The sequence below is a fragment of the Empidonax traillii genome, unplaced genomic scaffold (assembly GCF_003031625.1).
Source record: "Empidonax traillii isolate 1590-97213 ecotype Southwest subspecies unplaced genomic scaffold, ASM303162v1 scaffold432:size744455, whole genome shotgun sequence".
Lineage (NCBI taxonomy): Eukaryota > Metazoa > Chordata > Aves > Passeriformes > Tyrannidae > Empidonax > Empidonax traillii.
In genome coordinates, this window is record NW_020955625.1 from 278,093 (window position 1) to 290,675 (window position 12,583).

At 44.4% G+C, this 12,583-nt stretch overlaps 1 protein-coding gene across 1 annotated transcript in view; it reads left to right on the top strand.

The window, feature by feature from the left end:
• Nucleotides 1-2,745: 2,745 nt before the first annotated feature.
• The window catches only part of KCTD15 (potassium channel tetramerization domain containing 15), a 38,625-nt gene continuing 28,787 nt past the window's right edge, over nucleotides 2,746-12,583 (top strand). The window contains exons 1-2 of the mRNA XM_027894519.1: nucleotides 2,746-3,114; nucleotides 4,519-4,694. Coding sequence (XP_027750320.1) covers nucleotides 3,097-3,114; nucleotides 4,519-4,694 — 194 coding nt within the window. The 5' untranslated portion in view covers nucleotides 2,746-3,096. The remainder of the gene's footprint in view (nucleotides 3,115-4,518; nucleotides 4,695-12,583) is intronic.

The window sequence follows — 12,583 nt, forward strand, 5'->3', positions numbered from 1 at the left end:
CCGTAAAAGTTTTGGGGCACGATCTGCTCTGTCACTCGGTCCAGCGTTCAGCGAAGCAGCGTGGAGGTGTGTGCCAATGTTTACGGACTTTTAATTTCGGAGCCCCCGAGCCCAAGGTTTGCAGCCCCCCCGGCCCGCTTTGTCTGTGGGCTCGGAGCACGGCGTAGGCAAGTTGTGTCGGAGTGGCTGTGCGGGCAGACCCGAGCGGTCGCCGGCCCTGTTTAGGCAGACAAAGGTAATTGCCCAGTCTGTGGCTGTGCCCCTCCGGCGGCGCTGGGGATGCAGACGCTGCCCTGGAGCCACGGGAGCGCCGGGGGAACTTCTGGCCCGCATTGCCCGGGGATGGGGCGGTCGGGGGGCTGCTCTGGGTGGTTTCACCCCTAGTGGGTCTGCTGGTACAGAAATGCAGGTCCCTGGGGAGGGAGAGCGGCTTCCCCGAGGATGCAGCCCGGCCGTGCCGGGGTGGGGGATGCAGCCGGGCCCGGGTCCTGCGGCCCGACCCGCCCCCGCCCCGGCTCCCCGGGAGAGCAGCTCCATGGCAGGTCCGTAAACCTGCCGCTTTCATTTCACGTCTTAAATGTGCATGAAGGAATTAAACTGCACGAGTGAATAACAGCATTAGTTTCAATTAATTTTTATCCTGGCAACAATAAACTTTAGAAACAAAGCGCTTTTACATCCTTAATTAGTCTTGCTTCCCATCTGTAGTCTTTTAAGTGCCTGCTCCTTGATTTAACTTTGTCCCTCCTTCAGAGCCGCCTCCTTTTTTATTCTTTTCCCTTTTTTCTCGTTCCCCCTTCCAGACTGCTGCCTGTTTCTTTCCTGCAACCTTTCACCTCCCTTGTCCCTATCTGTCTGCTCTGCTCTGTGCAGTTTATTTCTCCTGTATTTTCCCAACATCAACAGCAGTATTGGTTACCATGGCCCCAAGCTATGTGCAGAGGTGGGAAAGCTTCATCCGCCCAAAAGTTCTTACACTTTTGAAGTCTTTCTTTTAGTAGGATCTGAAATGTATCATCTAGAGTGTGTATTAAATGAACAGTATTCCTGAAGGCTTTAGAGCAAGAAAGGCAACACCCTGGAAAATTCTGCAGTCTTTCAGCATTCTCTGCCCTGGGGTTATAGCCCTGGGCACGGAGCTGAATGGAGCTCTTACAACTGCCTTCTGTTTACCTTTTATGGTTAAAATAACAGCTTAGCAAAGAAGCAACTTCATGGAGAAACGATTCAGTGAAATCATCTCAAGCTGTAGCAGCATAGCTAGTTTAATCACCCCTAGAGAGCTGAACAACTGTGAGCACAATGGGACACAAAATCATTTTGTGTGTAAATGAGCATGGCATTGTGATTATTTCACTTTGCATGGGCAAATAGTTTTTACAAGCAGTACTTATGCAGTTAGCTTAGAAAGGCAGAAAAAGATAAGCTGGCTCTGAAAGATCTTGGTGTGTAATGTTTGAAAAACTAAATATTCACATAATTTGGGAATCGGGCTCTATTGATTTTGCCTTCAGCAGGTTCCTGTGTTACTTATTAGAGCAGGGTTATTGCCTGTGCCACTAGTTGGGATGCTGTATCCTGTTGTAGGCAACTAAAGAGCAAGGATTATTTTACATGGTTTAATAAATGAAGTTTGTTAGTGTTTCTGCGATATTTACCCTTAAGGTTTTAATTTTCACATCCATATTAGAAAATATGTGTATAAAGACTTTCACTGGATAAATACATTTAGGATTTTGCTTTGTGCATAAAATAAGTACATTACTCAGTGTGATGAATTTTAGCTGCGTTTTACATTAAGAAGAGGAAAGAGTCATTAGAAATAGGGTTACGGTACCTTAAGAAATACGGGGTGTTTATATATTTATATTTATATATTTATATTTTTTTTGAGCAATAGGAGTGTTCTCAGTGTCCTTTATGTAGTGCTTAGCAGTTGTGCCCCTTGATAATTTGCTCATACGGAAATGATTGAATTCCACAACTTTAATAAAAATCCAAAAATAATCTAGGATTCCTTTTTTTCAATAGGAATCCTCTCCAACCAGGGGAAAAGCCAGTGTTTTAATTCCCCTTTTCCTCCTCTCCCCCAAAAAGCCAGTGGCACCCTCAATAAGTATGAAAAGCCATAAAAGTTTGAGAACTATTTTAGCTTTCCAGTGATTTTCTATAATTAAGTGTTTTTTCAACACATGCTCTAGCTGAGAAATGCCAAAAGCAGAGGATTGTTCAAAAGGTCCCTCCAGTGAATAGTATAAATTAAATATCTACTGTGTGAGTATGGCCTCACTGAGAATCTCAGTCTTTACAGATCAAGGAATTTACTGGTATACTAACATTAAACAAAATCCTAAGATAGCAGCAGTGTTTAAATATGCACAAATAGATTCATATCACTTGATCTTTAGCTATCTGTGCATATTTTAAAATTGAAGTCTGTATTTCAAGACAAACGGTTAAATGTAAGACACGTTTACAGAGGACTGGAAGTCCTTTGATTTCATTTGGAAATTGTAACAAGGGGTGCAGATGAGCCCTAATTAGACTCTTGTTTTGTGAAACTGCATGAGATTTATTTCTAAGGCAGCCCTGTTGTACCATGCGAGGTCTGTACCTTTATCATTAGTGATAATGGTTGGGGTCTGAACAAAGACAGGCTTGACATTCAGCCTGGATCTTCTGACCCTTTCATTTAAGTGAAGGAGTAGAGACTGAACATGAGTTTACAGTGCTCTTTGGTAAGAAAAAAACCAGCAACCTTTGTCTGGGTTGGCAGACAGATGAGGCACCCACAGATTAGTAAACATGTCGCTAAAATACTGTAGGTACCTACAGACTAAGTTGTTTTTAAAACTTAGTTCTTTTATTTATGCTAAATGACATATTTACTGAAGATTGGCCACAACAGGCTCTTGTGGGAAACAAGAAAGCAACGTCTTCAGTCATGAAAGGATTCAGTCACTTTCCTTGAAGGTGGTGCTGTAGTAAAAATGTTAATGCCCAATTTCGCATCGGCTGACACAGAAGTCCTAGGACAGAGTTGGTACTTGCTTCGTGTTCAGTGCAGATGTCCGTCCAGCCTCCGAGGAGAAAAGGATGTGGATTCATAATGGGGTGATGTATTTCTGTGCTGTAGATGCAAGAAATTCTTAGGAGCTAACCAAGATGAAGTACAGTAAATGGAGGTGTTGTGATGACTTTGTGGAGCCGTTCAGATGGAATATGATTTTTCAACAGGGCTTGGAAATTATTTTTTACAAAGAGTGTTGCTAATTGTGTGCGCATCGAGTGGCATAGCCAGGCAAAATACTGCTAAGAGAAAGGCGAGACCAGCTTCAGATTTCTAAGAAACATTGTCAAAGTAATGTGGGAGAAATGGGAATTCACTTTGCAGTGCTGCATGTAAAGTGCTTGTCAGATGTAAGGAAGAGCCTGGGTGCTTGGTAGCATGCTTGAATTACAAAATACCAAGAAAATTAGATTATATTCAGAAATGTCTTCAACTATAATGTTTTGCATATGTTGCTTTCCCCATAAGGGGGAGAATGGATGGACATTTTCCTAAACTTTTCTGAAAGGGGTTTTTTCCATTTGACATGTGCCGTCTGCACCGATTGAACTGAAATCGCGCTTCATGCAGAGTAAGCTGTGCTTTTCTTACAGAAGAGAACTGAGGAATTTTCCTTTGCTATGGTTGTCCTGTTCATTTCTAAGACATTTCAGTATTTTTGGATTTGATTTTGCTGAAGATTTTGGGACTCAATTCAGTAATTTCATTAATTTTCCAATATTTATAGGGCAGGAAACATTGTGTGGATTGTTGAATTTATAATTTCACATGCTGCATTGTATAGTACTTTCTAACGTATCTTGTCATGACAACATGGGTCAGTTTATGTATCTTCCTGTTTTCATTGCTTCCAGGCATTGATTCTTTCAGTTTGAAAGCTTAATGATTGTCTAGGTCTAATATTAAGGCTTAACTGAAAATTATCCTTTTATTTCACAATTATTGAAAATAAACCAGAAAATTGATCGTAGTTTGATGTGAAATTTACTACATGTATAAACTAAATGCCTTAGGTGCTGAGGAAGTCACTAATTTAGAGGTGTCTTGTTACTGCAACAAACTTGCAAAAACCCCCTGAATCCCAATTCACAAATTGGTTATTCGTTTGTCAGGGGATATTTCACATCTAACACATAAGCCCGCGACCTTTAATTAGAATTTTGCAGTTTGTTTTATGCCCCTTGAGGCTGACACCTTGAAAAAAAAAATTTTTTTTTTTTTCTTGATTTCTTATTGCTAATAAGCATCTTTCTCTTCCCCTCTGGTACTTAGGAGAAAATGATGCAAATACACTTAATTACAGCGGTGGCAATAATTTGTTAGCCGAATATGTGATCAGGCAGATGCAAAAATGATCTGATTAGATCTGTGATCACAGATGGGAGGAAAGGTAACACACAACTGCTACATTTAAGAGAAACTGTTCTTTTTTTGCCTCCCCGCCGCAGGAGGGAAGAAGCATGTCCCGTCTGTCTCTAACACGCTCCCCGGTTTCTCCTCTGGCTGCTCAAGGAATTCCTCTCCCAGCTCAACTCACCAAGTCGAACGCTCCCGTGCACATCGATGTAGGAGGACACATGTACACCAGCAGCCTGGCTACCCTGACCAAGTACCCAGACTCCAGGTAAGACCCTGCTGTTTGCAGGCTCACTGCCCGTGGAAGGAGGCAGCTACCTGTGAGGAATATTTCAGCGCGGAGCGCGATTTATTATATATTCACCACTTATGAATAATTCAGTTTCCGATTTATACAGTAACTTCACTGGGGTTCTACAGGAAAAAAGAAAAAAAAAAAGCCTGTAAAATTTATGTATTATTTAGAGAGTCTATTCATTTTCTCTCTCGACGTCTTCCTGCGCTCTGCTGATACGTTGGAAGCACCTGTTGGTGTGCGCTGCCCTCGATTATTTCCAACTGCACCAGGCAACTTCTTTCTTTCAGATGGAGGGGGAAAAAAATTGGGGTTTAATTTCTGAAAAAAGAACGATTCTGCTGCCCTGGGACTAATGGATGCCTCTGTGGGCCAGTCCAACTTCTGACCTCACTGGGAGGTGTGTGCCCCAGTGTCAGCAGTTGTTCCTTTGGGCAGGGGCTGGCTGACCCTCTGGCTGCTCCAGCTGCAGGCTGGGTTGAATCCTTGCGTGCTCGAAGGTGCCTGCTTTGTGCTGGGCAGGTTGGTGACATGTCTGGAGAGATTTATGTAGATCTGGCCAGTATTCTCTCCGAGTAGACTCCAGACGTGCCAAATTACGAATAGATGTGGCATGAGATGGTGTTTGTGTAGGACAGAGAGTCTCGTTACTGTTTGCTCCCAGTCCTGCAGGGCACTGGGCACCATGAGGGATGGGGCAGTGTCAGGCCTGTGACAGTAGCATGGAAAGGAACATTGTTAAGGGTTAAAGAACATTATTTGGAGCAGTGTATTAAGATGTACCTGATTTTGATTCAGTTATGGTCCCTAAACCAGTGCAGGTTTTTGTCCTTCAGACAATTCAGAGGGTGTCTTGTTCGTACCAGGTGGGCATGTGCAGTGTCAGGGTGCCCAGCACGCTGTTGACTCCAAAGCAAACCAAAGCCTAGGTCAGCAGGTTTGGTTGCCAGAGGTTTTGTCCTGCATGGCCAGAATTCTGTAAGTGATAGACTTTTAATTTATTTTATTTTTTTTTTTTAGTATGATAACCAATGTAAAGCTATAGTTTCATTTGAAGATTTTTCCTTTAAAAGAACTAGGGGCTTTTGCAGATTTGGCAGGTTCCCAAGCAATAAATGACATTTATGGAGACACCTTGAAACGCCTCTGATGTCATAAAGCATATGGCTGTGGTTTCAGTCCAAGGAAAGGGAGCTGCTGAAATTCTCTATGGAAAAAAAAACCCAATTATTAGAATACCTGTATTTTATTGGCAGACCAAAACAATATGATTTTTCTGGACAGTGTCTGTTTAATGATGTCTGTGTGGTACTATTTTAATGATAGAGAAGAAATCTGTTCAGTGGGGAGAGATTATAACAGAGAAACAGGCAAATGCTTCATAGTATTAAAAAATACAGAGAAGATTCAGCAGTTGTAATAGAGTGGCACATCTGTTTCCACATTTTAAAATATTGCTGCTGACACTATTTTTAAAATATACCCCACATCAAACTTACTTAATAAAAGCTTCAGTTACGGAAGCTTTGGGAGAATATACACAAATTCACAGATTTTGTTTCAAGAGAATAGAGTACTGAACCAATTTTTTTTTTTTTTTTTGCCTGTTTGATAAATAACAAAAGCATCTTTCTTCGGATTTTGTACTTTGTTTAAACTGGAAGTACAAAACTGTGACTGACCAGAGCTCACGTGCTGCCTGATGTTTTGATGTGTGCTGTCTTTTGTTTGTATTGCTATGTTGTCTCATAAGGCTTGAAGGCTTTTTTAGCTGCTCAAACTTCAGCTCTCACTGAACTAAGAGCTTCCAGGATGAGACCCCTCACCAGCAGCCCAAGTAGGACATATTGCTACACCGTCATTTATTATATTTTCCTGTTATATATATATATATATTTATGTATTATTTGTTCTTCTTCAGCACTGCATAGTAGACGTGGTTGTTTCCCCCACTGAGTGTGGCCTGCTCTCATTGCTGGTTAAGGCAAAGTACTTGCAGTTATTCCAGGGGGAATGCCCTGTTGTGTATCTTCCATAGGGCACAGACTGTCTTTGCAGGGATCTGGCTGGGAGAGGATTCCCGGGTCTCTCACAGGTGCAGGAGGAAGGAGGTACCTTTTCTGAGCAAAACATCTGGAAATAATGCCAGGGCACTGTTAGCTTTTGCTCAGAGGTAACATGCATGGCCACATACAGAGGCATGGCCATGCTCATCCACTCGCAGAGCTTTCTGCGATATTTTGGACAGCAAAGTAAAATAAATATTAAACTCTTGGGTTGAGCACGAGTTTAAAAGCTTCAAATCCGAGAAATCACACAAATTTGTAAATCATATTTCAGCAGGAAGATGTAAGCATATGCTGAAATGCATTGATAAATCTTAGCTGAAGTCACATAAGATAGGTTGGGCTCACTGAAGTTGAAAGCTGTGGGAATAAACTTCCTGTTTATTTGTGTTCCGATCCCTGTTGCTTTCTCGGTGCTCCCAAATCCTAAATAAGCTTTCAGCTTGTAGGCTTTTTAGCTGATAATGCACATGGATGTTTAGATTGTGAGCATGTGTGTAAATACAGCCTGGGTGTGCGTGCACGGAAACACCACATGCTGATGGGAAACAGAAAAAAATAAATCATCGAGCTGTGTTTACATTTCCTCAGTATTTTGAGGAAGTCTAGTCCTGTTTGGTCCTGAACAAACTCAGTCCACATTGACTTCAGTGAGAGGGAAGAGCTCCCAGCAGCTGGCCAGATCAGGCCCAGCAGGAGCAAGTATAGATATGACCAGTTCCTGCCCATACCTGCTCTGCAGTCACCCCTCTGGTATGATATAAATTACACCTGACAGCAGGCAGCGTGATACATTTCTTATTGTAATCTGTTAGGATTGACTGTGCTCTGCCCTCTCAGCTGGCTCTGCTTGGCTGTTCCCAGGTTAGGTATGTGGTTGGCTCTAAGCTGGGGAGAAAAAGGACCCAGTTTTGGAAGTCTTACTCAAGTGAGTGAATGGCTGTTAATGTGAAGCCAGAGGCCAAATTTTGCATTTCACTGATCCCAGAGTTGTTTCAGAGCAACTTTGACAAAGTCTTTGATGTTGTTTGTATTAGTGCAGCTGCTGTGACCAGAGCATTTGTCCATTGATTAAATTTGCATAAGTAAAGGGTGCCAGATTAGGCATTAAAGGGGGTAACCGTCCTCTTTCCAGTAAATTTTTATGGCCTACATAAATTCTCTCATCTAAAAAAGGAGAGAACTTGAGCAGTGCACAACTGGCCTGACAAAGGAGAAGGAGGTTAAACAGCCACTGTCAAAGGTGATATCTAAACCACTCACATTCACCTTATGCTCTACATACCTTTCCAGTTGGCTTTGTGGATGAAACAGCATACAGGGAAAAAACCTGGCCTTTCAGAGGGTGAAAGGCAAGGGAGATGAGAAACATAAAAAAGAAATTGTGATCCACAGCAGCGTAGCGTCAGTGGTCACACAAATTACCTTGGAAATAATATTATTATTCCCTCTTCCTCTAGCTATTTGAGGCCACTTCCCATGCATGCCCAAAATTGCCATTAAAGCTGACAAGCTTTGGAGGTACAAGGAGACTGATGTTGACTTACCTGGATCTGACTAAGGCTCAATTTCAGTTTGTTTTCAGCAAATTCTCCTACTGAAACTCCCAGCTCTTGTAATTCTGAGGTACAGGTAAAAAAGAAAAAAAAACAACTTGCATTCTAGTGACTCTTACCATCAGCATCTTAGTTCTAAAGTAACTGGCTAAGTAGACAAATTATTTGTCTTTGATAGCATTTTCTCTAGAAATTCCATCCCTGTTTTCACCCAGAGTACCTCTGAAGCAGCCCCTTCACACATTGACACTTGACTGTGTATTTATATGACAGATTGTAAGGGCTGCAAAACCTCTAGCACATCTCTAAAGTGAGTTGCAAATTGTATTTATCCAAGGGAGTGAGGCAGTTCTTAACATTTGGAAAGCAAACCTGCACCAGAAGTCCAGGCTCCTAACAGGCAGTCAGGAACACCCAGGGGCATTGCCAGAGCCTCCAGTGTTACTCCCCCTGAACTCTGGGGCAGATGTCTCATTGCCTTCCAGTGAAAAAGAAGCTCCAAATCCCTGTATACCACAGCAACCCCCAGCTCCTTGATGTCACTGGAAATTTTGATATCACCTTGAATTTTTGTTAGAAAGCAGAATGAGGTTTTTCATCAGAAGCCTGTCCATTTTGCAGCCCTGAATAGTGTTTTTAACTCAGGGAATTGCTGTGAGCTCTGTCTGAGTTGTTCTGCTGTGCAAGGTAAATACATTTACCTTCCATTCTTGATAATTCATATTTTTGTATAACCCTCTGTTAAAGGTCCATTCATGTGTATGTAATGTGGTCATAAAAGCTCCTGCTTTCTGTGGCATTACTGGTGACAAAAGCGAGCAGGAATAATTTTCCACAAAGCGACTGTCCAGGTGGGAAGAGTGGTGGGGCACAGACCCCAGAGAGCCTCCCCTGATGGTTTGTAACACACTGTGTTTGGGACCTCTCTGCTCCCTCTCTGCCTTTCCCCTTCAGGAGAGCAGAGCTTCTTGTCCCCGTGGCCAAGCCATGAGTTGGGACACAGTGCCCCGCAGCTCTCAGGGCACCTGAGCTCTGCCAGCCCTGTCCTCCAGAGGAAACCAGCACAGGCTTTATTAATTCTTTCAGAAGATAATGACCTCTCTACAAGACAGGAGAGTTTTCCAGGCATATTCTTGCCTCACTTTCCTCTGAACCCATGGACTTTTTTGGTGATTTACCAAGGAATCCCTTAAGCGTGTGTCTTCTCCTCTGAATGTTTCTTGTCAAAACACACTGTTTTTTGTGTATAGACCCATCCTCAGTCAAGGTCTCCTGCCAAGTATGACCTTCTGTTTCTATCTACTCTCTGGGTATCTGTGGTTTTTAATTCCCCTGCCTTTTCCTCCAGCACCTCCATGTCTCTGGTTGCTGGAGCTCAGCACTGGCACCCCAGATCTGCTTTTACCCCTTATCTGCAGCCACACCAGGCTGGACTGAGTTCAGGAGAATTCTCTGCTCCAAGTTTTAGGACCCCTCTGTTGTCCCTGACAGAACATGATTGCTGACCCTGTATATTCATAGCCCAGACACCTACAAAGATCTACAGGACAGATTTTTCCACATCATCCTTTACACAAAGGGTTTCATACTGGGTCTCACTCTGCCCTTCCTGGGAGGGGGCCGGGAAATTGTCAGTTTGAATATGTTTAGGATATATAATTCTCCAGACTCAGCATAGCTGATAGCTATGAGTTTCTTGCTCATGTATGATCAGTTCACTCTTCTAATAATTTATTTGCTAATTTCTTATCAGATCTGTGTATTATCAATGTTATTGCCTGAAGACAATGACCAATTAGCAAATTTTGTCACCCCATGCTTGCAGTTAGGGTGTAAATCAGTCCTTAAGCAGGGACAAGTTTAAGTGGGGTGAAGATCAGATTTGTTCGTAGCCAGAGGTGATTGGTGGCTGTGAAAGCACAGCCCATTTGAGGGCAGGATCCTGACACGGAGCAGAAGAGGTGTTGGTTCTCCTGGGCCAGCACAGCCTCCTGCCAGCCCTGAGCTGCTGCAGTCCTGCACCACTGCAGCATCAGTCACATTCATCCTCCCTGGGGTGTCTCCCAGACCTCTCCATGCCACTGTCATTCCATCTGCCCACCCACCCAACAGCTGCACAGTGTCTCGTCCCTCTTCAATCCCCTCTCCAATCCCCTCTCATCCCGGCACACCCACTGAGTGTCTGTTCGAAGCCCAGTGAAGGGCACAGCCACGTTTCACACTTTGTAAGGCACCACCACTCTTCCCTCCCAGCTCAGCTGTCGAGCGCCCTGTTTGTGGGGTGACACGAGGCTCTGACACTCCCAGGCTGTGATCTGGTGTGTGTTACCCAAAGGCAGTTTCAGAGTCAGAGCCAGCACCCCACGTTCCAGCAAAGCGCTACAAAACGCTGCAGCGCAAAGCTCATTAATTTTAATCGCTGTTGTGAACTTAACCCGTACGCAGACTTTTAAGCAAAACACCTGAAGAGGCAGGACAGAGTGTTTTCCCTGCGTGTTACAAATGCTGTGAGAGGCAGGGTGCAGGAGTGGAAGGACACTGCCCAGCAGTGTGGCAGCTGTGCAGCCAGGGGTGAACCTGCCAGGGCTGCCCGGGGCTCTGCCGCCCTGCCAGGCGGTTGGGCGGGTGCTGCAGATGAGAGCAAGTAAAGGAGCCAAAACCCAGAGGTTTTAGTTATATGCAGTGCCTTTTCTGAATTAACATATGAATTCTCATGGAGATTAACATAATTTTCGGTTTCATATCGTGCATCTGAGATTTAGAGATAAATCTTTTGAGTTTTTCTTACTTGGTTGCTCACTGGGCAGATCTCCCTTTTGTTTCTAAGGGAATTTTGACCAGCAGAACCCTTAGGATAAAAACCCTTAGAAGAGCCTTTCCCCATCCCATCCTCTGTCTCCTCCCAGTCTGCCTGTGCATGTTGCACTCCCTAAAGCAGGAGCTGGAGCAGGGAAGTGGCTCTTGTTGCCAGGCTGCTGTATGGGATGGGATAAACGGAACCAGCCTTTCCCCTTTTGCAAAGCCAGTTCCATACAGGTGCTGCATGGCCAAGGTCACACCAGTCCTTGCAGCGCTTTGATGAGCTGCGGGGAAGGTGTGAACTGTTCCTTCCTGCATGGGTTGTGTCCTGCAGAAACGTGTGCTGTGCTCAGGCACACCCAGCAGAGCTCCCGGGCAGTGCAGGGAGCTGAGCACCTGCCCCCTCCTGCAGGATGGCCGGGGCTGCCACCACAGGACTGGCACCAGTCCCAGTGCCAGAGCAGGGGAGTGTGGCTGGGCCTCTGTGTAAAGTAAAAGTAAGCTGTAATAGGGGTGGAATCAGAGCTGGGAATGATGGTGCTGGATACCCTGTCTCTAGCTGACACTAACTGGAACAAGTCCTGAATGCAGTGTCTGTCAGAGCCCGTGGAAGGAGCACAATGTGATAGATTTCCGTGTGTCACTGGGGCTGCTGTGGCAAAGCTGGAGTGGTGGTGTAAGCTGGTGGTAAAGGAGAATAATGCCACTAACCCTTCATTCCAGTGACTTAAGGAGATGGGAGGGAAGGAATTTATATGGAAACTGACTCTTCAGACCTGTCTGTGTCTGCGTGCCCGGGATCTTCTACTAACTGGCATGTAGGGAGCCACAGCAGAGCTGAGCTGTCTGCTGTGATAAAGGTGTTTACTCCTTACTGGACTTGATAACCACTGCCTTGCCCAGCACAGCCACAGCCTGGGAAGTGCCTGCAGGCTCTGGAGAGGAAAGCCTCTGGGAGTACAAATCCTGCTGTAATTGGGTGCTGAGATTGGGCCCTGTCGATGAATGAATTATTTGTGTGTTTGCTTGGAATATCTGATGAAATGTTAAAGAAAATACTGCCTAGCTGGTCTCTGATTTACACTTTTTGAGAAATTATTTTTTCTCTGTATACATTTACAGCCTGGGTTGTTTGCAGTTCTAGGCATAAGTGGGTGTTATGGCATCTAGGATGGAGCAGACCAAGCCAGTCGTGTGGAGGACCAAATAGCAAATCAGTGAGAAATAACAGTATGGCTGCAGTGCTGTGCCTGGCACAGGCTGTTCAAAACCCCTGAATTTTAAGAAAATTGCCCAGTCCTACCCAGATTACTTGCCTCAGCTAGTCAAAAGGAAGAACAGGCATCTCCATGCAGCTCGTGCAGCCTGGCTATGGTCGGGAGGGATGTCACTTGTGGCCTCTGAGAGCAGTCCAGAGATGAACATTGAATGGTGTCTCCAG